The sequence below is a fragment of the Nycticebus coucang genome, chromosome 11, assembly GCF_027406575.1.
Source record: "Nycticebus coucang isolate mNycCou1 chromosome 11, mNycCou1.pri, whole genome shotgun sequence".
In the NCBI taxonomy this organism is placed as follows: domain Eukaryota; kingdom Metazoa; phylum Chordata; class Mammalia; order Primates; family Lorisidae; genus Nycticebus; species Nycticebus coucang.
This window is the reverse complement of record NC_069790.1, coordinates 68,747,169-68,771,610: the sequence shown is the minus strand read 5'-3', so window position 1 is coordinate 68,771,610 and position 24,442 is coordinate 68,747,169. Positions and strand designations below refer to the sequence as shown.

The following is a 24,442-nucleotide window of genomic DNA, read 5'->3' as shown; positions in this document are numbered from 1 at the left end:
TTAATTCTAACCAAGTTTATGCTTAAACTGAGGGAAAGTTTCACAAAATAATTTGCTACATATGTTTTTCTTTACTAGTTTATGAAATACTAAGCCTGCAAATACAAAGTTGTTTGAATGCTGAAATAATAGAAGTTCACAAGTCATTGATTTTATTTCATATTTAATTTACTGGTGATTTTTATCACAGCATGCACTTCCAAAGTTTCTTAAGTCATAGGAGAACCTATCTTATCTCACAGGATCTCAAGCTAAAATTTTTTTTTTTTTAGAGATGAGTTGAAAGGTTGAGGGCATTTGGCAGAGCTGATAATTCTTTCTCTCTCTCTTTTTCTTTTTCTCCTTTCTTCCTTTCTGTTTAGCGTCTTCTTCAGATAATTTATCCTTCTTCCTGGCTGAAATTTTAATTTTATGTTTCTGACTTTAAAACCTATATTTTTAGATGGACTCTCTCTCCTGGTTTCTGGGATTGAAATTTCAAGTGACACTGTATATTTTAACTTAGGTCTCTGCCTTCTTATCAACTTCATTTCAGACTCATGATCTTTTCCGTGCTCAATCTCAGCTTCCCTCTCTGACTACTTAATTAATCTCTGTGATTGACACATTAGTTGAGACAGAGTCTCTTTCAATTGTATTCCCTTCCTCTCTAATAGATCTAATGCTCTCAAGGCATTTTTTTGCTTGGTAATATCTCTTGCAGTTATCTCTAGTGCAAACTTTTAAGTTTTGGTACCTCTGTTACCATACTTTTTCAACCATTTTTCTCCTGAGGACATACATGTGCAAAGTATCGTGTTAGGATGTAGGAAGAAGATCAATGAAAATTCAGCCTCACCCTAGAGAAACTGATAGCATAGAAGCAGTGACAGGTAAGTATATAAATAATTGTACAAAACAGACTGGGATTAATAGCCTAATAAAATAAGTAAAATGCTTTGTGAATAAGGTTTGATGAATTGTACCCAGAGGCCCTGACAGATGAGAGTATTGTGAAGGATGGAGAGAGATGGACAGGGGGCTTTGAAAGGGAGGAAAAATACAAACAAAGGATTAGAGGCTTAGCCTGATATGAAATGATTCTGGTGTGAGTGGAATATTGAGTGAGTGGAAAAGTACTCAAGGACCTGAGACTAAGTCAGTACAATTAAAACTCAACTTGGAGGAGTCTTGAAGCATTCAAGATAATGGTGAGACATCATAAGGCTTTATACTAACCAGGGTTTTAAAAAGATAACTCTAGCAGTTCTGTGATGAAATGAATTAAAGGGAGGAGATAATAATGACAGGTAGGCCAGGTAAACTGACAAACTGATTTGAATAACAAAGATGGGGGCCCAAATAGCAGTAGTGGTGGTGAGCATGAAAACAAGAAAAATCTATGTAAAATAAATTCAGCAGGTGATTGGATGGGGTGAGTGGGCTGTGGAATTCCAAACAACTCCTGGGGAAGATGCCACCAAGGTTTAAATAACTTCTCAAATGTCATATAAATATGAATAGTATATAAATATTGTACAATTGAATGGAAAACAAATAAATACAATATGTATACCATGATAAATCAGCAGCTATATAATACAGAGTTACCTGAAGAGAGTGGCCTGCAGGACTCAGACTGAATCTAAAAGTTTCGTTGAATGAAGGCTCCCGATCATGTCTGCAGACTCTTGTTTTTTTCTTGATCACCTTTTTCTGAGTAGAGATGTTCATCACGTATATTTTCACATATAAATCTGAAAATGAGAATTCAGTCCACTGTGTTTATTGACACACAAATTTCCATGGAAAGAATCATAATTGCAAATTGAGAGTTCTCCCTAGCCAGCAGCCTGTGTACAATTTGTATCAGACAACATAAAGTGATTACAAGATACACCAGTTTTCTTAGCAATTTAAATTTATGTTTTTGTTGTCTAGTAATTACTGTAACTTATGAGTTGAAAAAAATCAACCTAAAACTAGAAAATATTAGAACTTCTTCCATTTTTTCTTTTTTTCTCATTTTTCTGATGTATTTGGTGTACAAATGCACCAAAATTTTGAATTAGCATTTAAATTTTATACATTAAATTTAAATTAAAATTTTAATTAGCATTTAAATTTTATACATTAAATTTAAATTAAAATTTTAATTAGCATTTTTCAAATACTTAAAACACACTTTTATGTAGAAAAAATCCTAGGTTATATGGATCATTACAAAATAAGATACCTGGTAAATGATCAGGAGACTTAAATTTATATGTGATATTTCTGCACTGGAGAATTTCAACGATTAGTTGTTCACCATCCGTCTTCATTTCCTTTTTCAGCGCAATCTTGATTTCTCCCATTACCTGAGTTTTAGCTGGAAGAGTTTAATTAGAAAGTTAAGAAATATGTAATACCATTTATTAAGTGCTTCGTTTCATCGCTCATCTATACGTTCTCTTGTTAAGTGTTTATGAAGAGGTAAACACCGTACTTCATCCTCTGGATACACAGATGAGTAAAATACAGTTCAAGCATTTAAGGTGTGCACAGTCTCATGGAGACACTGCTAAATTACGAGTCTTTTCAAAAAATTTTTTTGAATTTCAGATTAAAATGGGGATCCAGATGATCAGGTTACATTGTTTGCCTGTGTTAGGTAAAGTCCACGTTGCAGTTGTGCCCCTCCCCCAGGAGGTGTGCATTATACCCCTCCACTGTGCCTGTTAGGTGGTAGCATCCCAGTGCCCCCCTCCCCAACTTGACTTTAATTCTGTTTTTCTCTTGTGTGGCTGTGCATTTGTTCATCTACTGGTTTCATATGAGTATCGAGTATTTGGTTACTTGCTTTTCCTTTCATGTTGAAACAATTATAAAAAAGTCTTAATAAGCAGAGACGGTCTATCCATTATTCTTTAAAGCAAAAATAATATTCAATAAAATGAAGACTCATTCAGTTTGCAATTCAAAAATTACATAAATATATGTCCTCAAGTCAACTATTATGTTTTGGCACGTGGCAGATATGCTTTATGTATATTTCTTGTTTTATCAGTTGGAATATTAGAAAGACATGTACAGAAGGGGCTAGATTTCCAAACAATTGAACTGATACAAGGATCCTCTTACATATAACCAGCATTTTCTCTTCTGTACGTGCGTGCTAGTAAATAAACAGAGCGACTACCAGTACTGTTTGTCGCTGCGACCTTATGCTAAGGCGCTGGCAATTTTATTCCCCATTACTTTGCACCATCAATGTAAATGTCTGCACACTGAAAAAGGTAAATAGTATTTTAGTATATTTTGAAAATAATTTTAACCTTGCAGACTCAGCTAAACAGTCCAGGGGAGCTCCACAGGGATCTGTGAACACATTTTGAGAATTCTAGAGTAAGAGGGACAGAGGGAGGGGGGTGGGGCCTTGGTGTGCGTCACACTTTATGGGGGCAAGACATGATTGCAAGAGGGACTTTACCTAACAATTGCAATCAGTGTAACTGGCTTATTGTACCCTCAATGAATCCCCAACAATAAAAAAAAAGGAAAAGAAAGAAGCAGAAAGGAACTTTCTGGGTAGGTTGTATAGGAGTATGTATTCCTTTGTTGAAATTCATGCAACTTCATGCTTAAAATCTGTACATTTTATATAAATTAAGATGCATTATATATAAACTATGCTTTTATTGTATATAAATTATACTTCAATAAAAATTTTCAAATGCCAAAAAAAAAAAAAAAGAGAGAATTCTAGAGTATAGTTGAGGAATTTTTTGAAAGGAAATAAAAGTACTATTTGTAAAGTTGTAAAAATATTAGACCGTCGTTATTTATTTCATCATTCATTTTGACTCTTCACATTTGGGGGATGTGGTTGTCTGATGTATTTTTTTCTGGATTAATAAACTTTGGATAAATTCATTTAGATTTTTGAATCCATACATGTGCCGATGTGTGGAAGAATTTACCACTAAATCCCCCATCACAGAGAAGTAGATGAATAATGGGAATAACCAGCCCTAGGAAAAAGTTAAAGTGAACCTTTCAGAGTAGCTGTTTTAATCATGGATGGGAGCTCTCAGCAGTACGCAGAGCTGAGAGGATCTGCTCATAGGGACAGGACACATTTCAGCCTGGAGGAATGAACACTGGCAATAAACATTTAATCAAATCAGCAGAGGGAGCAAAACCAAGACAACCAGGGTGGTGAATCTGTCTATAAGGCAACTATCTTTTTTTTTTTTTTTTCATTGCCACAGAAAAGTAGATAGAACTACTCATCCATCTCTCAAACCATAACTTGTCTGGAGGACTCTAATATGGAAGGGAGGACTCTAATATGGAAGGGGAGAGAGGCGAGGAAAATTCATTCACACTATTTGGAGCCAATAGAAGTCCTGGCAGAATTGGTCACACTAATTAGCACGATGAAATTAAAAAGCAGGATACATTTCTTTTCTAGAAGAAATTCACTTTTATAGGTCATATTCTTTTATAGGCCTAAAACTAAAACATACCACATAGGTGAAATTTGTTTTTGTTTCCCACCTTCACTTGTGCAGAAAGGTGGAATGAGGAACTTGCTAATTAAAGTTCTCAAGTTCTCACACTGCTTGTTTCTTTCTTGGAATTTTAGCTCCACATGCTTCACAGTGTGATAAGTGTAAAGTTGTTGATGAGTTACTCTCTGTTCAAAGATTGTGCCAGCTTGCTTTATGCTACTAAAGCAAGAAGAGGGTTATCTGCTTATGGAAGCTGTTTCAGAGGAGCCAGTTACATTAATGGTGCACTATCCCTATCACTAGGTCTGCTCTTTTATAGTTTTAAAATGCCTTTGTTTTGGGGCGGCACCTGTGGCTCAGTGAGTAGGGCGCCAGCCCCATATACCGAGAGTGGCCAGTTCAAACCTAGCCCTGGCCAAACTGCAAGAGAAAAATAGCCGGGCGTTGTGGCGGGCACCTGTAGTCCCAGCTGCTTGGGAGGCTGAGGCAAGAGAATCGCCTAAGCCCAAGAGTTAGAGGTTGCTGTGAGCTCGAGAATCGCCTAAGCCCAAGAGTTAGAGGTTGCTGTGAGCTCTGTGACCTTATGGCCTTCTACCTGAAGGCGGTACAGTGAGACTCTGTCTCTACAAAAAAAAAAAAAAAAAAAAAAAAAAGCCTTTGTTTTTTTAAGCAGATGCGTACATGGAGAAAAACAACAACAACAACAAAAACAAAACAGTAAACAAAAAACAAACAACCCCCCGCTGCATAACCATACAGAACATGTGATGATATTTTGTAATAAATAGTAAATGGCAACAGAAAATGCTTTGTCCAGTCTCTTTGTCTTTTGGTGACCTGAAATGTATGTTTTGGTTTTTTTTGTATTAAAAGAATAAAAATTAATTCTGCTTTATAAAAAGATATTTATTCAATAATGTGGCACAAACCCATAACTTAAGAATAGAAAGGAGAAGAGGAAGAGATGGAGGGATGTAAAAGGCATAGTTAAAAAGTGAGATTACGGGTAGTGCCTGTGGCTCAAAGGAGTAGGGCGCCAGCCCCATATGCTGGAGGTGGTGGGTTCAAACCCAGCCCCGGCCAAAAACTGCACAAAAAAAAAAAAAAAAAGTGAGATTACAAAATAAAAGAAGAGGTGAAAATGGGAATTAGAGAGCTAAAGACACTAACAAGCCAACATGGAACAGATTTAGATAAGAGAAAAATTAATATTACTGATATAGATGAAAGAAACGATTAAGACATATAGAGAAGAACAGAGAGAAAGACAGGGAATAATGAAAACTATGATACAATATGTGTATAACTGGTTTCTCAGAAAAAAGGTATAAATTCAAGAGAACAGAAAGTAACATCTATTTAAAAACATAAAGATATTTCTCCAAAATAATAATAGAATAAATCTGTGGAGAAAAAGAGCATCCTATTTCCCCAGAAATATTGATAATTGATACCTGGGTATGTCCCATTTATTATTATACTTCAAGGATATAGAAATCATTCTTACAAGATCCAGAAGAAAAAAATAAGCCCTCTGAAAGAGTGCACTAATGTATGAAAGAAAAGCAATTATTCTGGAATATTTAGGAGACTGTGGCAGAGGATATGAGTAATGAGTGAGAGAAGGCAAGAAATAAAGAAAAGAAAGAAGTGAGAAAGAAAGAGAAAGAAAGGAGGTGGGTTGGGAGGAAGGAAGGAAGAAAGGAAGGAAGAAGAGGGAGGAGGATTTAAGATGTCATCCAGGCGATTCATCAAATGACAAAAAACTGAAGAGAAAAAGTGGAAGAGAACTGAATTAACTATTGTTTTAAAGCAGAGAATGAATCAATAATATTTTAAATCAAAATATAGTATTAAAAATCATAATTACTCAACCTCTTAATATTTAAAATTTTGTTTCTTAGTGAAATTTTCAGCCTTATTAATTTAATAGGGGTAAAAGATTTATTGAAATTAACTCATTTCGTTGCTTTTTGCTTTGATATCTGTTCCTCATTAAATTCAAAAATACGTAATTATTTTTTACAATAATCATGAATAATTTAATTTCATGTTAACAAAATTGAGTCTTGCTACCTCTTTAGGTAGCTAAAGTGTTTCAACGAATGTAATTACCAAATTGGCTTATTTTTATCTTCCACAGTTTTCTTTTTTTGACACTTTCTGGAGCTTTTTTCTCAATTAAATATGCAGTGCCCCCCCCACTTCCTTCTCTCAGATAAAAAGTTCACACATATTTCATCTTTGAAGCATATGTGTATGTCATCTCTGCACACACATCTACGTACATACCTCTGTCTTTAGCTATCTAGTTTATATAGATTTATATTTTAGGAAAACATTATAATAATTATCTCATAAAAAAATTATGGTTGGAATCATCTCCATTTTACAGACGACAGCCATTTAGATATTTTGGGTAAGTTGCCCAATTGTTAAATGGCCTAATCAGAACTAAAATCTAGATTTTCGGATTTTTCAGTCTAGAACTGTATTCTCTCATGACTACCTCTTATTTTCTATGAATAAGATTGCTGAAACATTGGCTCCTTCCTGAGTATATTCTTTTAAAAATATTTTTGTAACACAGTATTAGAATGCAAAGGTTTTAAGAGCCTATTTTGCTCTTCTATTTTAGCCACATTCTGGACCTTAGAAAAAACAGCAATGAGAATTTCCCTACATCCTTACAAAGGTCCCTTTCAGACCTGCAGCTAGAGACTCCGAGGACCACATTGCTGTGACAGGGCTGGCTGGCTCTGACTTGTCAGTCAGCCTCTATCGGATCCTATTGAGTCGCAAAATTAGGCTACAATCTCAGCAAAGAATTCCTTGAAGCATTCATAATTATATGGGATCTTGTATGGGATTGGATAAATATGAAAGGTGCTTAAAAGAAGTGACTGTTGACTGAGAAAATATTTCTTTTTTTCTACATTGTTGGTATGTAATACAACCGGGCATACTGTCATTTGAATTTTGCTATCTTCAGAATTCTACGAATTCTATTGCAAAACCTTAGCAGCTTTTGTCAATGCAGGGCTATTTTAGGCAAGTCTCTTTAGAGGCAAGATTTACTTACCTGGAAATAAATAAAATGTGGAAAAGAAGAAAAGGAAAGAATGGTACTTTATAGAAGGAAAGTTTGTGTAAAAAAACATATAGAGTGAATGAAATTCTTATCAATATTTAGATTTCTTTGCATTTTTGAGTTTCAATTAATACATACTACAGATCAATGAAGCAGATCTTTGGTGCTAGCTAATAAAGTGTGAATTGGTGACAGCCTATTGGCTCATAATTTGTTACCTAACTCCCGTCACTCATTGCAAATCAAGATTGTCTAGTGTGAAATTAAAATAGATTTTAAAACCCCCCAATTTTGTCTTCTAGCCTGGTGAGATGGCAAGCAAGTCATTAAATACCTTTGGTTTATATTTCCTCATATGTAAAGTGAAAATATATATAATACGATTATTAGTACCTTTTAGCTCTACAGAATAATAAATCTTGGGACATTTTCTTGTGTTCCCTGACTATTGTTTAGCTCTGGCTCTCCACTAATTAAATGTCTGTCCTGAATAATTTTGTCTGAACACTTAGAGTTTCCAAACCCAGTAATTATGGAATGTCTTGGTGTCTTAATACTTGCCAAAAGCCAAAATAATACTGTTTATTCCTTCAGGTGTAATTTTATTTTCCTTCCTTTTACTGTTTCTATTCTATCACGTTTAAGTCCAAAAGGTGATCCTTTTTTAAAAGCCAAAATTACAAAGATAAACTGTTCGTACAATGCATGAAATGGTAACTGCTCAACAAGCATTAGTTATTTTTTTCTCAACATTTTTTATTTCCTTTTCAAAAAGTTTATTTTTAATTGAAAACAATTGTATATGTTTGTGGGGTACAATGTAATGTTTTTGTATATGTTTACTATGTGCAAGGGTCAAATCAGCCTAATAGCAAATTTGTCACGTAAGATACTTTTTTTCCCCCAAATTATGCAATGAACATCAGTTCTAGAAGTAATTAACATGTTACTAGGTCAGTTGCTTAATTTATTTGGAGTAAAAAACGAAACAAGAAAATCATATCTTTAAATATTCATAAAAGCCAATAGGTTATAAAGTGAGATTTCCAAAAACAAAAGAAAACAAAACAAAAGGCCATTTTCCACTTTGCTAAACCTATTAGAGAGAGGAAGTAAGCTCACTATAATTTGTTCTATTCACCAGTCTTTCCCTATAATTTCCAACCCGGTGTATTAACATCACCCTAAAGTCTATGATAATTTCACCTTTCATGCTGAAATTGTACCTCTCTTCTTCAAAAGTTCAAAGGCCTTTGACTGTGGTACTCAATAATTATCTGTAATTAGCGCTTACTTTTACTTTAAACCATATTCTTGAGTATCAAGGAAGCTAATAGAATTTTGAAAATATCTTATTTATTTTGAATTTCATCTTCTGGCTTATCATTGTTTTCTGAAATCTACATTAAAACCACTGATCTGTGTTAAACTTCTCAGAAATGTGTTTTCTGGAAAAAGTTTCTTACCTACACAGAATAGTTTATGGGTAGGACAGCATAGAAGGAATGAAAAACTATCAATATATTTTTTGAAGGCTTATCCTAGTTACTTGATATTTGAAAGGGGGGAGCAGAATGTAAGTACCCTATTTCATTCTACAGTGTGTTAGATTTTATTCCAAATACCTTTCTTGTAAGATCTCATGAGGTCATCTCTCAATAAATCAGTGTCCTTATACAGTGAAATCTGTGAAAAGGAAGCAGCCAGCTCCATTCTTTAGCTCCTTTACTATCTACATATCTTACAAGTGACTGTAAATGTTTGGCTCTAGCACATTCTACTAATACATACTATGGAAAAAGAGTTGAGATAATTCTGGAGATAGAATTTGTAAATGTTTTGTGATTGTGTGCAAATAATTTCTTTAAAATGCAACTCACTGTGTTTGGCTTTCAAGGAAAACATTCTTTGTTCACCAAATACTTAAAGAAATATGATTTCTACTCTCTCATGGTATACACTCATCTGTAACCAAGTGGATAGATACTATTGTATTATCACCAATAATAAATATTGAATCATTTAAAATATAACAAACTTCTATCACTTCTTTTTTTTTTTTTTTTTGAGACAGAGTCTTACTTTGTCGCCCTCATAGAGGGCCGTGGGGTCACAGCTCACAGCAAACTCCAACTCTTGGGCTTACGCGATTCTCTTGCCTCAGCCTCCCGAGTAGCTGGGACGACAGACGCCTGCCACATGGCTTGGCTAATTTCTTCTTGCAGTTTGGCTGGGCCTGGGTTTGAACCCGCCACCCTCAGTCTATGGGGCCGGTGCTCTAGTCACTGAGCCACAGGTGCCTCCCACTATCATTTCATTTTTTCCTCAGCCATCTGAAATATAGTAGGTATTACTACTCTCACTTTAAAAAGGGAAACTAATTGACAAAAGTCACACAACTATGTTAAATGTATCCAGCAAGATAGCCCAGGATTGCTTGCAAAATCGAGATAATCTCTTTATTACTAGGTGATAGTAGTTTAGGGTCAAATTCACGTGTGTGCTCCTGACATGCATGTGGGTGTATGGAGACTCAGGAATTACAGAGTTTTTTTTTTTTTTGAAAGACCAAGTAAATCAAGACAGGGAACAAATGCTTACACATTTCTTTCCAATGCGTTAATTTATACAAGTATACTTTTTTGTTACATGCAGGAAACCTGTAATGACAATGTATTCAATTTATTCAACAACTCTTATTTACGTTCCAGGCACTGTCTGCATTAGACTAAGCCATTAAAGCATAAGGACTGCACCTTATTTATACTCATCTTTTTCACCCATAGAAAAAAAAATCTATTCTATATTAGATGTTTAATGAATGAATTTGTGCAATTTTGCTAATCTCTATAGCAAACCTTTAAGGTAGATATCACATTTACAGTGAAGACAGTGAATTATCAGATCTGACTCCAAAGCTTATGCTTGCCCCACGCAACTAAGCTGAGGCCACCCGTGAGAAATATTCTAGAATGTTTTCCAAATCTATGATTTCACCAATAGTGATTATATGTCAATCTATTGATATCATTTTTAAATGTGTATATCAGACTCCCTATTATTCAAAGCCATAGAGAGACATTCTCAAACATTCTCATGTTTTGAGGTTGAGTAGGGGCTAAGGGAGCAAGTATTTTGTTGTATTTTCATTAATTCTTTTTCTAAAAAGAAGAGTTCTGAAAACTTTCAATAAGACTTTTGTGTGATATAACCCAGATTCAAGGAGATATTTTGTACAAGAAAGCATTTTGTCCTAATAAAATTTAAGAGTTCTATGAAAGAAAGTAGGACAAACCTGCACATTCTCTCTGTATTCTATTACATAAAGTATTCTCTTCTTACTGAAATAAAGCCAGAAAGAAGGTAATTTTAGGCAGAAAACTAGATTTTTCTGATTGATCTCCATCCATGTTTTTTGGCATTTTTGTCCTTTTGGTACCTGCTTCTTAGCATTCATTTTACTGTGAAAAAAATAAACCAGACCTCTTTTTAAACATTTTTTCATGAAAAGCCTCCTATTATACTGTATGAGACAACAATAATAATCTTTCACTACTAGAGAAGAAGAACTGAAAACTTAAATGAATATTACATGTAAAACATTTAGAGCTTTGAAATAACTTCTAAGAAGCTCAGGAAAACAAAACCCAAGGGTGAGATAGGGGGGTTGGTAGGAGATACCAATGTTAGTAAAGTTTTTTCCCAGAAAGGAGTCAGTCTCCAGGAGACATCTAGCTGCCGTAGCTCACACTCCCTCACCACTGCACTGTCTTTGATGGGGCAGGCAGATGACACCCCTGGGGAAGGATCAGTGTGTCTACACAGGTTCTCTGAATACAGAGAAATGCCCACATCATCCTACAATACATTTAGAAACTAAAATGACGAAATAGTGTAACATCAGGAAATCTAGGAGCTCCTGTGAGGAAGAATAGTTTGTTTCCATAAAGTGATGCTGCCCATGACAGCAGGAATGACCTCCAGCTCCTCCGAGGAGTGGACAGCACGAGGGCAGCCAGGTGACCTCTGAATGAACCTGAGAGCCCCTCCTGAATGCGGGTAAACAGATGGCAGAGGCAAAGGTTTACACTGGTTCACAAGGTCATTTATATCATTTCTTCCTCTTTGTCCTTAAACAAACCCTACCACTGTTAAAATACAGGAAGCTTGATTCTCCTTGACTTCGTGGGTTTCACTTTCTAGATGCAACGTACAGGGATATTTTACTGATTCATTCTACAAAGCCCTTTCTCAACCCTATTTTTACAGTTATCACTTTATCTCCCTTTCCTTAACTGACATGCTAAGAAAAGGGCAAACTCTATGGACTGTCTCCCGCCTATTTATTGTTAATCCACCTGTGGGAGATAGTCTTTTCCTTTTTCCTCTCCCGTTTCTCTCTTCATCAGTGTCACCTTGCTTTGCCCCAGAAGAAGAACACTATGAACTTTATCACCTGAGTTTCCTTTCCTGCTGACTTCCATTGGGGTTTTAGTAACAAGCACCAGCAGGAGATCTGACAGGGGCTGGGGTGCCTCCTCCCGCCCAAACCAGCCCGCTGGAGCTTTGTTTTGCAGCGACTGCTCTTTCCTGTCAAGGTTACTGCTCCTGTCTGGAATCACCTCCACCAGGGCTCTGGCTCTCACTGGGTTCCAACAACAGCCTCTCTCTCTTTGTGCCTCATTAGACCAAGGGGTGGTAATAGCTTTCTTTTGATTGTGGATATTTCCTGTGTGCTTCCTCTCTTCCCCTGTTGGTTTATTTAAACGTCCTCACTTTTAAAATAATCATTTCATTCTTTCTTACTATCTCCTTGAACAAGTCAACAGATTCCCGCTAAGACCTTATGTAATATCCACTATTGCATTTGAAGAATTCATGATTATTTTTGTGTGTTGACAGGAAGATATCCTTCTAATCCCATCTATGAGACAGTCCCTTTTGATGTGTGATGCCACTTCTTTTTTTTCCTTTATTAAATCGTAACTGTGTACATTAATGCATTTATGACATACAGTGTGCTGTGGAATGCTTTTCATGATTTTTTTTTTTTTTGCATGTTCATAGGGAGATACCCTTCTAATCCCACCTATGAGACAGTCCCTTTTGATTTGTGATGTAACTTTTAGTTCCTTATACTCCTAGGTCTATTTCTGAGCTCTGCATAATGCCATTCTTCCCTTCACTCTGCACAAATCAGATTGATTGGGCAGCACAAATCAAATCACCTTTCAATGGCTGAAGGAAAACAGAACACTGCCAGATGCATACCAGCACTTAAATGCTCAACCCAGAGCTGCAAACATCCTTCCACCCACGACTCATTGGCTAGAGCCAGTCCCATAAGAGAGCCAAGTGTCTGGGAGACAGAAGTGAAATAACCAGTGAGCAATACTAATGAACACTGAAGCCTACTACACTTCTCTTTTTCAAAGTTAACTTGTGTATTAGAGGTACTCGATTATTTCAAATGAATGTCAGAACAAGTATGTTGGGTTCTACAAAAATTTCCAGCTAGTAATTTGATCAGAATTTCATTAGATTCTGTTGTCCCCCTAAGGCGCATAGAATTACTATGCATCTATTCACATGCTCTTTTTCATGTCTTTTAATGAACTGTCAAAGTTGCTTCTGTTTTTCTACAGATATATTGGTTATTTTATACACTAACTCCAAAATACTTTAATAATTTCTAAAAAGACTTTTTAATATCAGTTTTAGGTTCACAGGAAATATGAGAGGAAAGTACAGAGATTTCCTATATACACTCTACCCCCACACAAACATAGAGTGGTACATTTGGTATAACTGATAAACCTACACTAATACAGCCTAAGATGCTGGTACCACGAAAGCTCCAGGTTTCCATTTGGGTTCACTCTTGGTGGTGTAAATTCCATGGGGTTGGATACCTATATGATGACAGGTACCCATCATAATAGTATCATACAGAATTTTTCACTACCCCCAAATCTTCTGAGATCCACCTGTTCATTCCTCCTTTCTTTCCAACCACAGCAATCACTGCATTTTTCTTTCTTTTTTTTTTTTTTTTGCCGGGGCTAGGTTTGAACCTGCCACCTCCAGCATATGGGACCGGCACCCTACTCCTTGAGCCACAGGTGCCGCCATCCACTGCATTTTTCACTGCTGATACTTTCGCTTTTCCCTAATATTATGTCATTGAATAATATATAACTTTTTCTGGTTGCCTTATTTCACTTCATAGTACACATTTAAATCTCTTCCAAACCTTTCATAACTCATTTCTGTTTGGGCACCAAATAATATTTGATTGTCTGGATACACCATAGTTTATCCATTCATCTACTGAAGAACAACATATTGGTTACTTCCAAGGTTTGACACTTACAAATTAAATTGCTATAAATATCCAGGTACAGGTTTTTGTATGGACATAAGTTTTATACTCTTTTGGGTAAATACCAAAGAACATCATTGCTGAATCATATGGTAAGAGTATATTTACTTTTGCAAGAAATTGCCAAACTGTTTCACAAAGTGGGTTTACCATTTTCCCACCAGCATGAATGAGAGTTCCTACTGATCTACCACTTAGCTAGCACTTGAGGTTGTCCATGGTCTGGATTTTGGTCACTTTGATAGTGAGGATATCTCACTTTTTCTTTGCATTTCCTAGATGACATATGAAGTGGAACTTCTTTTCATATGCTTATATGTCAACTGTACATTTTTGGGAAAGCATCTTTTAAGGTCTTTGGTCCTTTTAAAATTAGTTGTTTGTTTCCTTTAACAGTTCTTTTTATAGTTTGATTAACAGTCCTTTATCAGATCTGTCTTTTGCAAATATTTTCTCCCGGTCTCTGGCTTATTATTTTATTCTTTTGATAGAAAAGAATGAGGATCTTTCACAGAGAATAAATGTTTAATTTTAATGAAAGCTGATTATTTTATTCTTTCATAGTCTATGCCTTTGGTGTCTTATCCCAAGGTTGTTTAAATTTTCTCCTACTTTATTTTCTAGGAGTTTGAATGATTTGCATTTTTACATTATATGATTCATTTCGTGTTAAATTTTGTGAAAGGTTAAGTCTATGTCTAGATTAATATTTTACATGTGGATGTTCAGTTATTCCAGCACCATTTGTTGAAAAGATAAAATGTATTTTAATTTTATGAAAAATATTATAATTATTACTGTGTTATGTATGAAAGCTTATTGGTGATATAAAGAAATTCTCTTTGGTTTTAACATTGATTTGTTGATTTTGTCAGTTATTCTATATAGATAGTCAACCTATTTTCAAGTAATTTACATTTTCATTTTCAATATTTATGCAGCTCATTTCATTTTCTTTTCTTATATAGTAACCAAGATTGACAGTATTGTAAATATTAGTAATGGTAATAGGCATTGTTGTTGAGCCAAAGGCATGAGCCAGAATCACTCCAATAAGTAAAATGATGTGTTTTTTTAAAAGATATAATCATTACAAAATTTAAAAGTAGCCCTATTTTCTAATTTGTTCAAAGTTGTCATAAAAACAGATATTTTAGTGTAAGCAAAATTATTTTCCTTTATCTTTATAGTTAACATTGAACAGCATGGGCTTGACCTGTGTGAGTCCAATTATGCACAAATTTTCTTTCACCTCTGCTACCCCTGAGACAGCAAAACTAACCTCTCCTCTCCCCCATCCCCTCAGCTGATTCAATGTGAATATGCCCTGCCTGGAGAACTTTATGATGATTCACTTCCACTTAATGAATAGTAAATGTATTTTCTCTGCCTTAGGATTTTCTTATTTATGTTTTCTTTTCTCTATCTAACTTTATTGTAAGAATACAGCATATTATATATATATATATAATCATACAAAATATGTATTAATCGACTATGCAGTTGGTGAGGCTTCCAGTCAAGGGCAGCCTATTAGTAGTTAAGATTTTGGGGAATCAAAAGCTATATACAGAGGATCAGTAACCCCAAACTCCACATTGTTCAAGGGTCAACTGTATGTTGTTCCTTTTACTGCAACATTAAACTGGTTAACATAGCATCACCTCACCTATTTGTTGTATTTAGACATTTATACTCTACTATTAATATATCTGACATGTACCCTTGCAATATGCACAGCAGGTAAGGTCCCACTGATTACCCTCCCGCCACCAGTCCACCCTTTCCCCTCCCCTCCCCTCCTCTCTCTCCTTCTTTCTGGGCTATAATGTGTTACATCTTTCGTATGAAAGTGTGGGTGATTATATATTGATTTCATAATACCCTGTTTCCCGAAAATAAGACAGTGTCTTATTTTAAGGTGTGCTCCCAAAGATGTGCTAGGTCTTATTTTCAGGGGATGCCTTATCTTTCCTGTAAGTAGGTCTTATTTTCGGAGGATGTCTTATTTTCGGGGAAACAGGGTAGTATTGAGTACATTGGATATTTCGTTTCCTTTCTTGAGATACTAAGAAGAATATGATCCAGGACTTTTGAAAAGAAGTAAAGACAATGACCTCATAGCTTTCTAAAATTGAAATTTACTCAGTTCTTAAAATTTCTTCATTTCAGGTAAGATGAAGATCATGGCTCCTGAACATTCCTTACGTAAATTTAATTAAATGTCTTAGTATATTATGGTATATAAGTTTTAATACAAAGAAAGAAGAAACTGTCTTTTCTGTGATTGCATATAATTACATCTCTTCCTTTTTCAGCAAAAAGAATCTTCTAGACATTAAATTCTCAATTCACAAAAACTACTTATAATCTGTTTTATTACTATTTTTATTTATTTTCCTTACCTATAGGGAATGGCTATGTCAGTTTTAGAGATCTGATTGCATCGTGTATTAAATTTTGTAAATCTGTTGCTGCATTATATGCTTAGCCAGAGCTGAAAGAAAAGAATGTAGTATGCTAAATTTCTGAAAATACTCCTCATAGTACATCTTAAAATGACACACTAAAGGAGTTACCTAGCAATTCTTTCATGAACCTCGAAACTTTCTTCACACTCCTAGGAAATATTATAGAATAGCAAAATCCATTTCATAAATTACAGTTCACTGTTGTGTTTTTCATTTCAAAGAAAACTCCTCTAAAAGTTGCCATGATACAGAAGTTATCACATTTCTCTTATAACTATTACTTATTTATTATTATGTTCTTTATCTATTAAACAACCTTACTGTTTGCATTTCTGTTTCTTTCATAATTAGTAGAGATACTTTTTAGCATCTATGCAAGATCTGTTTTGATGTGTGAATATACATGTTTGTTTTTGCTTTAGCCCTGACTCTTTAGATTTACATTTAGATTCACAGATTTCCATGCACCTTTGGAAGTGAGTTATATGTAAGTATACACAGAGATACTCAAACATAATCTCTTATTTTATCTATCTAGTATTCCTTTTTCTCTTCCATCACTATTTTGAACACTTCTGCCCCCAGAAAACACCATATTCTATTTTCTTGGTCACAATGATTGTTTCAGATATGGGCATCTGAATTACATAGAAAAATTAAGAGTGCTTCACTTAGAGTGTTACAAGACAAATTCTCCTCTTTGGACCAAGAGTATAAAACTTAGAGTAGACACCAGCTCTGTTCCTAGCTTCATGGAACAGCCTGAGAAAAGGGCAACTCCTAGAGAAAAGCTGAGAAAAGACTTCAGAACTAAATGACTCAGAGTCTGAGTTTTCCTGAAACCATTCCACAGGTGAATTTCCCTCTAAAGATACTGTTATCTTTATTTGTGTTTTTTCTGTCTCTCATCAGTGAAAGATACAGCCTTATCTTAGGTATAGTTGAAGAAGTCTTAGGTTAAAAAATTATGTAACAGAAATGGAACGTAATGGAAAAAGTGAATGCTAAAATTATTCAGTATGTGAAATTCACTAAATGTAGAATATAAATGTCTTAACCGAATAACTAAGAAAATGCTGTGAAGGCTATGTTAACCAGTTTGATGAAAATATTTAAAATTGTATATAAAACCAGCACATTGCACCCCACGATTGCATTAATGTACACAGCTATGATTTAATAAAAAATAAAATTATTCAGTATCATTTTTAAAATAATTAAAAATAATTGAGGCATAAGGGAGCTTAATGTTACACAATACACACTCATAATAACTGGCTAACTTATGAAATAAAACAAATCTGGTGAAGCAAATGATACATTTCTTCCCAACTTCCAGGTCACAGTATTTCCAAACTATTTTTAACTATAGATACTCAGAATTGAGTCACCTACATTCCTCAGTTCACAGCACACAACTACCCAATTAGCATGTGTCTCTGCAAAGACCCCTATTTGTTTATATTTTTCCCTTTCATCCCACTAGTTTCAATATCCTCATTACCCTCCCAGCCACAGGCAGCCAATCATACGTATTTATTCTACATCCTTTTGATCCAACCTCCCTGTATTCATTTACATACATGTTTATGTAAAGGTATAGCTGTGAAAATATAAAGTATGGCTTTGTATGGAGTGGGGAACCTATGGCTTCAAGGACACATGTGGCCCTCCAGATCCCCAAGTGTGGCCCCTCTACTGAATCCAAACTTCATAGAACAAATGCCTTTATTAAAAATATTTGTTCTATAAAATTCAAATTCAGTCCAAAGGCTATGATTACTTGCATGTAATGTATTTTATTTTATTTATTTTATTAAAAAAATTTTTTTTCTTTAGAGACAGAATCTCACTTTGTCACCCTCAGTAGAGTGCTGTGGCATCACAGCTCACAGCAACTGCCACCTCTTGGGCTTAGGTGATTCTCTTGCCTCCGCCTCCCTAGTTGCTGGAACTACAGGTACCTGCCACAATGCCCAGCTATTTTTTTGTTGTTGTTGCAGTTTGTCCGGGGCCGGGTTCGAACCTGCCACCCTCGGTATATGGGGCCAGCGCCCTACTCACTGAGCCACAGTGCCGCCCCATATAATGTATTTTACATATCCATTTTTTTTTTAGCAATTAAAAATTGCTAAAGGAATGGATATGTAAACTCCACCTTTTTGTAACCACAAAATTTGAAAAGCATCTCTATTAATGCCTTTTATAAATCTTTACTTACCAAATAATTTACATTTCTAGATTATTTTATATTTTATTTTGTCATCACAAAACAATTGTTATTTTTTAACCTAGTGGACTTACATGAGAAACAAAGTTTCTTGTCCTAGAAGAAACAAAGCCTTCATGATATAAGCTAAGAAATTATTTTGTACGTGCCTAGAGACCCCTTTCTTCTCACCTCCAATTCCATTTTGGCTCATGGTCTGGCCAAGGAGACAGAACTTAAGAAGATCATTACAATACAATGTGATCAATGCAAAGGTAGAGACACCGAGAATAATAAAAGAACATATCTTTAACATAGTTGGAGTGGGACACAGATAGCTTCTTGAAAAAAGGCAAGCTGAAGAGATGGTCTCAAAGGATGTGTTCTAGGGTCACGTGGTTTGAAGGTGATCATGTTAAGCAAAGAGAACATCACGAGGAGAGAGGAACTGCAGATCCTGTGTGGAAGACATGCAAATTTGATATAACTAGGATGCCATACGGGAGAGAGAACCTGTCAGGAGATAAACTGGAGAAGGAAAAGGAGAAGCCTGTCATATTAAATCCTTGCTAGAGTTATGTGGTCAGTAGGGATCCATAAAAATGTTTTGTGCTTGAGAGTGAGAATGTCAGATTACACAGGAGCTGAAAAAGGATAGATTTGAAGGTGATGATACTTCATCTTCAAAAGCTTCAAATGCAGATTAAAAGATCAATTAGGAGACTAGGCATCCCCTTTTGTGAGATGTGATAGAAATCTAAAATTGGGCGATAAGTAGTTAGTATGAAAAAAGGGAAGAGATTTAAGAAATACTTAAGAGGTAAAATGTGCAAAGACTTGGCCATTGACCAAAGTGACCAAATTGACTGGAAGAATAATGTAACCAAACTTGAGATACAAAATAAAGAAAGAGAAGAAGTTTATAGGTGAAGAGGTAAAGTCTTCACTTGTACCCACTAGTAAAACAAAACTAGAATTTGATATATATTTACATATAATAAATTTACATATTTAAAGTTCTAAATGCTCTTAAAGGTTTTATTTTTAAATTAGCAAAAATTATTCTCAATTAAGTAATTGTATTTCCTCAAGTAACATCAAATTGCATATTTCCATAACACACTTCCATATGATCATGTCTATCCTGACAACAATTCAAGGTACTATTTTGACAAAAAGAATAATCAGTCACTCATTATTTAATAAAGAGATATTTTCAAAGCATTTTTTTAAATAGCTCAATTATTCTATTATCAGTACATCTCATTCCATTGTTTCAATCATAACAGGAATATTTTAGTAGAATATTTTATGTAAAATATATCCAAACACCTTCTTAAGGAAAACATCAATGAACAAGAAAACGATTAAATTTAGTTATATAAAAGTTTAAAATATCAAATGAAACATTAGACAAATTATCAGTCGAAGACTGCCAAGCTATGCTTCTAAAGTCACAAGAGAAACATATTCTGGAAATAGATCATACTATCTGGCATACCATGCCCAGAATAGATGGGCATCAAAATACCCATAAATCAATGAGCAATAACTCATATTATAATAATGTAACTCAGATAACCTCACAGCTAATTATAAAAAGCTAAACTTTAAATCAGTAGAAATTATATCACAGCAGTCTCAAAATCAAACTGAATTGCACGACGACCTAAATTTTGAGCCAGCTGATTCATCATTAATTAAAAAGCAATGAACTCAAACTATCAGACTATTAAAAGTAATACTATCAAGTAAACACTCGCTATCTGCCTTGAAGATAAATTATTGAGAAATGGTTCCCGCCCCTTTGTCTCATAGTAACTGAAATCATTTTAAACTATCCTTCCACTGATTAAAATGCAGTTGAACCTCCATAGTAGACCACCTCACTACACTCACACCTCCTTAAGTGGACTTAATTTTCATAGACTGGACATGCACTATATGTACATGTCAGTACAGTGGGCCTAGTTCCTTATGTTGACCACCTCTATCTGTTGACCAGTGTGTTACAGTCCCTTGTGTGGCCAACTTCAGAAGTTCCAAACTGAGTATTCCCTGCTTAACTCAACACAGAACCATAGAACGTGAAATGAACTGAAATACTTTAATACTAAAATACTTTATTGATTCAAATTGTTCAACCAATAAGCCAGTTTTTCATATTTAATATAGTCCTAATGAACAAAGGAATTGTTTTAAAAAGGCAATATAAAAACTCAGTTAACTGTCTTAGTTTAGGAGTATTTTGATGAATTCCATTTCTTCTGTTTGTTTCCAGAGAACTTTGTAAAATGCGTATGTCAACATTTAAGCATTTCCAAACATACAACTGTAGTTTATCTTGATTAAGCCTGCTTTTAATATTTTATAGTAGCATTCTGACTTTCTGATTTCTTTGTATTATACTATAGGTACATAAAATAAAATAATATCGTACTAATTCTTCCACTGTTTTCAGGATGTACCCTAAAAGTTTTTATTAAAAATATCAAGTCTCCCTCTGCACTTATTTTCCAGTGATTTTCTTAACTCAGAGTGTTCAATGGATTGGATTCATCAAGTTTTCCATATTTGAGACAATAGATCAATGTCATATATGTATAAAGTTAAGAGAGCAAAATTTAAACATCCTATCTAGTTCAAACTCCATTTTACTCTTTCACTCCGTCTTTAAAATATCAGATTGCCTTATACAGCACAGCCAATTTCTTTAAAACCCTGTGAAACAGGGATTTGCATTTAATTATTTTCCCACAGTTCCCCTTATTTTATCACTTTTTACATTGTTCTCTGGTGTTAATATTTTCTGTTTTTTTCTTTTAAAATCATGCTGTCTTAACTACTGATTATTTATGACATGATGACGATTATTGCTTCATTTTGTTTCTATGATGCTAGTGCCCAAAGCTGTTTTATTTGCATTTTGATTCTGTACCACTTTTAGAACAAAAAAACCTTATTTGTCTTCTTAGATAGTTCTCAGAGCTGTCTGTGCCCATGTCTTCTACTTTAGCCTCTACCTATATCCTAATTCTTCACTCCTTACTTAGACTATAGACTTGCCTTCTAATGAGTCCCTGAATGTTGATAGAATCCCCTATAATACACCCTTCAGAGCACCAGATCTTTGTAATTTTCCTTCTTAAATTCAAACTGTATCTTTCAGTTGCCTGTTTATATGTATAGTCAAAATTCCTCCTGAAAATTTCTGATATTTTATTAATTATCTCAACTGTGACTACTTTTCAAGGCCCTACCTCCCATAGTCCCTCCAGCACAGAACTGCTACAATCAGGCAGAAGTGACTACGGGTTCACCAATATCACTTATTTCATTGTGTGGCAAAAGTTTTGGACATGAAGTTTCCTCTTATTGGAACCCTTGACAGCCTTCCTCAAACTATACTACATATTTCTTTAATTTCAAAAATTATCTAGGAAAAAATTCTGGCCAGGAACTTCTTCCTAATCTAATTTTTTTTTTTTTTTTTTTGCAGTTTTTTGGCCAGGGCTGGGTTTGAACCCACCACCTCCGGCATATGGGGTCATTGCCCTACCCCTTTGAGCCACAGGCGCTGCCCACCTAATCTAATGTTAATATTCAATGTACATTTACATCTGTCAGAACCCTTATCTCAATTGTTCATGAGCGTGTTTGTCTACCGCACTAGATTTTTTTCTTTTTATTGGCAGAGATCCAGCATTAATAACCTGTAAATAGAAGATATTCATACAGTATGAATCTGATAAAAGGGCTAATAATGAGAATTTACAGAGAACTCAAGCAAATCAATAAGAAAAGAGCAAATAACCCAATTAATCATTGGGCAAGAGAAATGAATAGAACCTGAGAAATGGAAAAATGACCAAAAAACACATGAAAAATGCTCATTATCCCTAAGTATCAGGGAAAATGCAAATCAAAACCACCTTGATATCACTTAACCACAGTGAGAACAGCCCACATTACAAAACCCCAAAGCAGCAGATGCTGGTGAGGGTACAGAGAAGGGAACACATACATACTGTTAATGGGAGTGAAAACTAATATAGCCTTTTTGGAAAGAAGAATGGAGAATCTTCAAATAGCTAAAAGTAGACTTTCCATTTGATCTTATAATCTCATTACTAGATATCTACCCAGAAGAAAAAACAATAATTTTACCATAAGCATATTTGTATTCAAATGTTTATAGCAGCTCAATTCACAATCACAAAGATGTGGAAATAACCTGAGTGCTTATCAACTCATGAATGGTTTAATAAACTGTGATATATGTATACCATGGAATACTATTCAGCCATTAGAAAGGTAGAGACTTTATATCTTTTGTATTTACCAGGATGGAGTTGTCCTTGGTAAAGTAGCTTGAGAATGGAAAAACAAGCACCCCATGTACAATACTAGTAGATGAACAACTATAGGCTCACATGAGAGGAAAAACACAATTACATTCAAGAAGAGGGGAGGGTGAAGAGAGCAAGGGGCTTAGTAAGCCCCACCTAAGGAATTCATTGTAGGGGGTCTATGGCACACCTCCTGGGTGAAGAACTCAAATACGAGTCAGGCTTTTCCTAACAAAAGTAAACAATGTCTAATCATATGTACAAAGATCGTACAGCACAGGCTTGAACTGTGGTCATTACAGGTGAAAAGGCTAAGTCAGAACAGCTGCAGTACAGGTTTAAGTTTACACGCTCCTCACTAGCTCTGTCAAGATTTCAGAGTAGGAAAAAGGGCTACCTAGAGATCTCTCCTTCTTCTAATTAATCAAATTTCCCAGTAAAAACAGGTGCCCTGAAACCTATTAGACTTGAGATGAGAAAAGAGCTTGTAGATGAGAAGAAACCACTAACAGAACCCTGGAAGCATTAAAAACAAAACAAAAATAGATTGACATCCCTAAGAGATCACAATGGAGCTAAAATGGTGGACTCCAACCACAAGGAAACTTCCAAAATAACAAAAATAGAATTCAGAATATATATGGCAAATAAGTTGAATGTGTTGGGGCAGGGGTCTGCTCTTGGTTCTTTGTGTGCTCTTGGCCAAAGATGACCAGACACACCAAAGTGTTAGGTCCAGCCTCTTGGTGGACTGTTATCCTGGTCCTTTTATTCCTTGCTTGGAAAAATCACAAGCAGGCTCAGTGTGATGGAGTGTCCACAGGCAGGAAGCAATTTCACACCAGCAGCTTTTTGTTGTAGAATGGAACATGTCTGTCTCTGAGAGAGGAGAGAAAAAGAACAGCAGAAAGATGGAATGGCAGACAGACTGACTCCCTGAGAATGCACCTGTTGTTTCCTTTTATTGGCCTAGTCCAAGGGAGGTGTGGGATGTTTCCAAATGATTAACAGGTGTTCTCAAGATTACATCTGAGTATGCAAGTTCTCTCTGAAAGCCCACATTTGGGGTGAGTGACCTGTAGTGTAATTTAAACTAATGACATGGTAATTAGCCTTAGGTTACTCTAGGTCATTTTCCAAATGCCATTATGCCTGAGCTGGGGGAATTCCCAGGTCGTTAAAGTTCTCTCCTTCTCTTACGTGTAGCAGGTGCTCCTGATAGGATTAAGGGTGTTGCCGAACCTAGAGGAGGGTGCCTGCCCTGTCCTTTTCCCGGGTAGAATAATTACTTGAGACAGCACCAAGGCAGAGTACCTTCGTCCGCAGAAATCCGGAGATCCAAGCTATCTACCTAACAAATGGAATTGAAGAGAAAGTTAAAAACTAACAAAAATAGGCCACAGGTCTGATGAGTCCCGGGGGATCTGTGTGACCCACAGCCTGAACATTCTGAGCAGGTGCCTTC

The 24,442-nt window shown here is 35.2% G+C and overlaps 1 protein-coding gene across 1 annotated transcript in view; it reads right to left on the bottom strand.

Annotated features, from left to right (window-relative positions):
- PCLO (piccolo presynaptic cytomatrix protein) overlaps positions 1 to 24,442 on the bottom strand; it is a 376,239-nt gene that overhangs the window by 4,976 nt on the left and 346,821 nt on the right. The window contains exons 23-24 of the mRNA XM_053609602.1: positions 2,216 to 2,350; positions 1,591 to 1,736 (exon numbers count right to left, since the gene is read on the bottom strand). Of these exons, the coding sequence (XP_053465577.1) occupies positions 1,591 to 1,736; positions 2,216 to 2,350 (281 nt within the window). The remainder of the gene's footprint in view (positions 1 to 1,590; positions 1,737 to 2,215; positions 2,351 to 24,442) is intronic.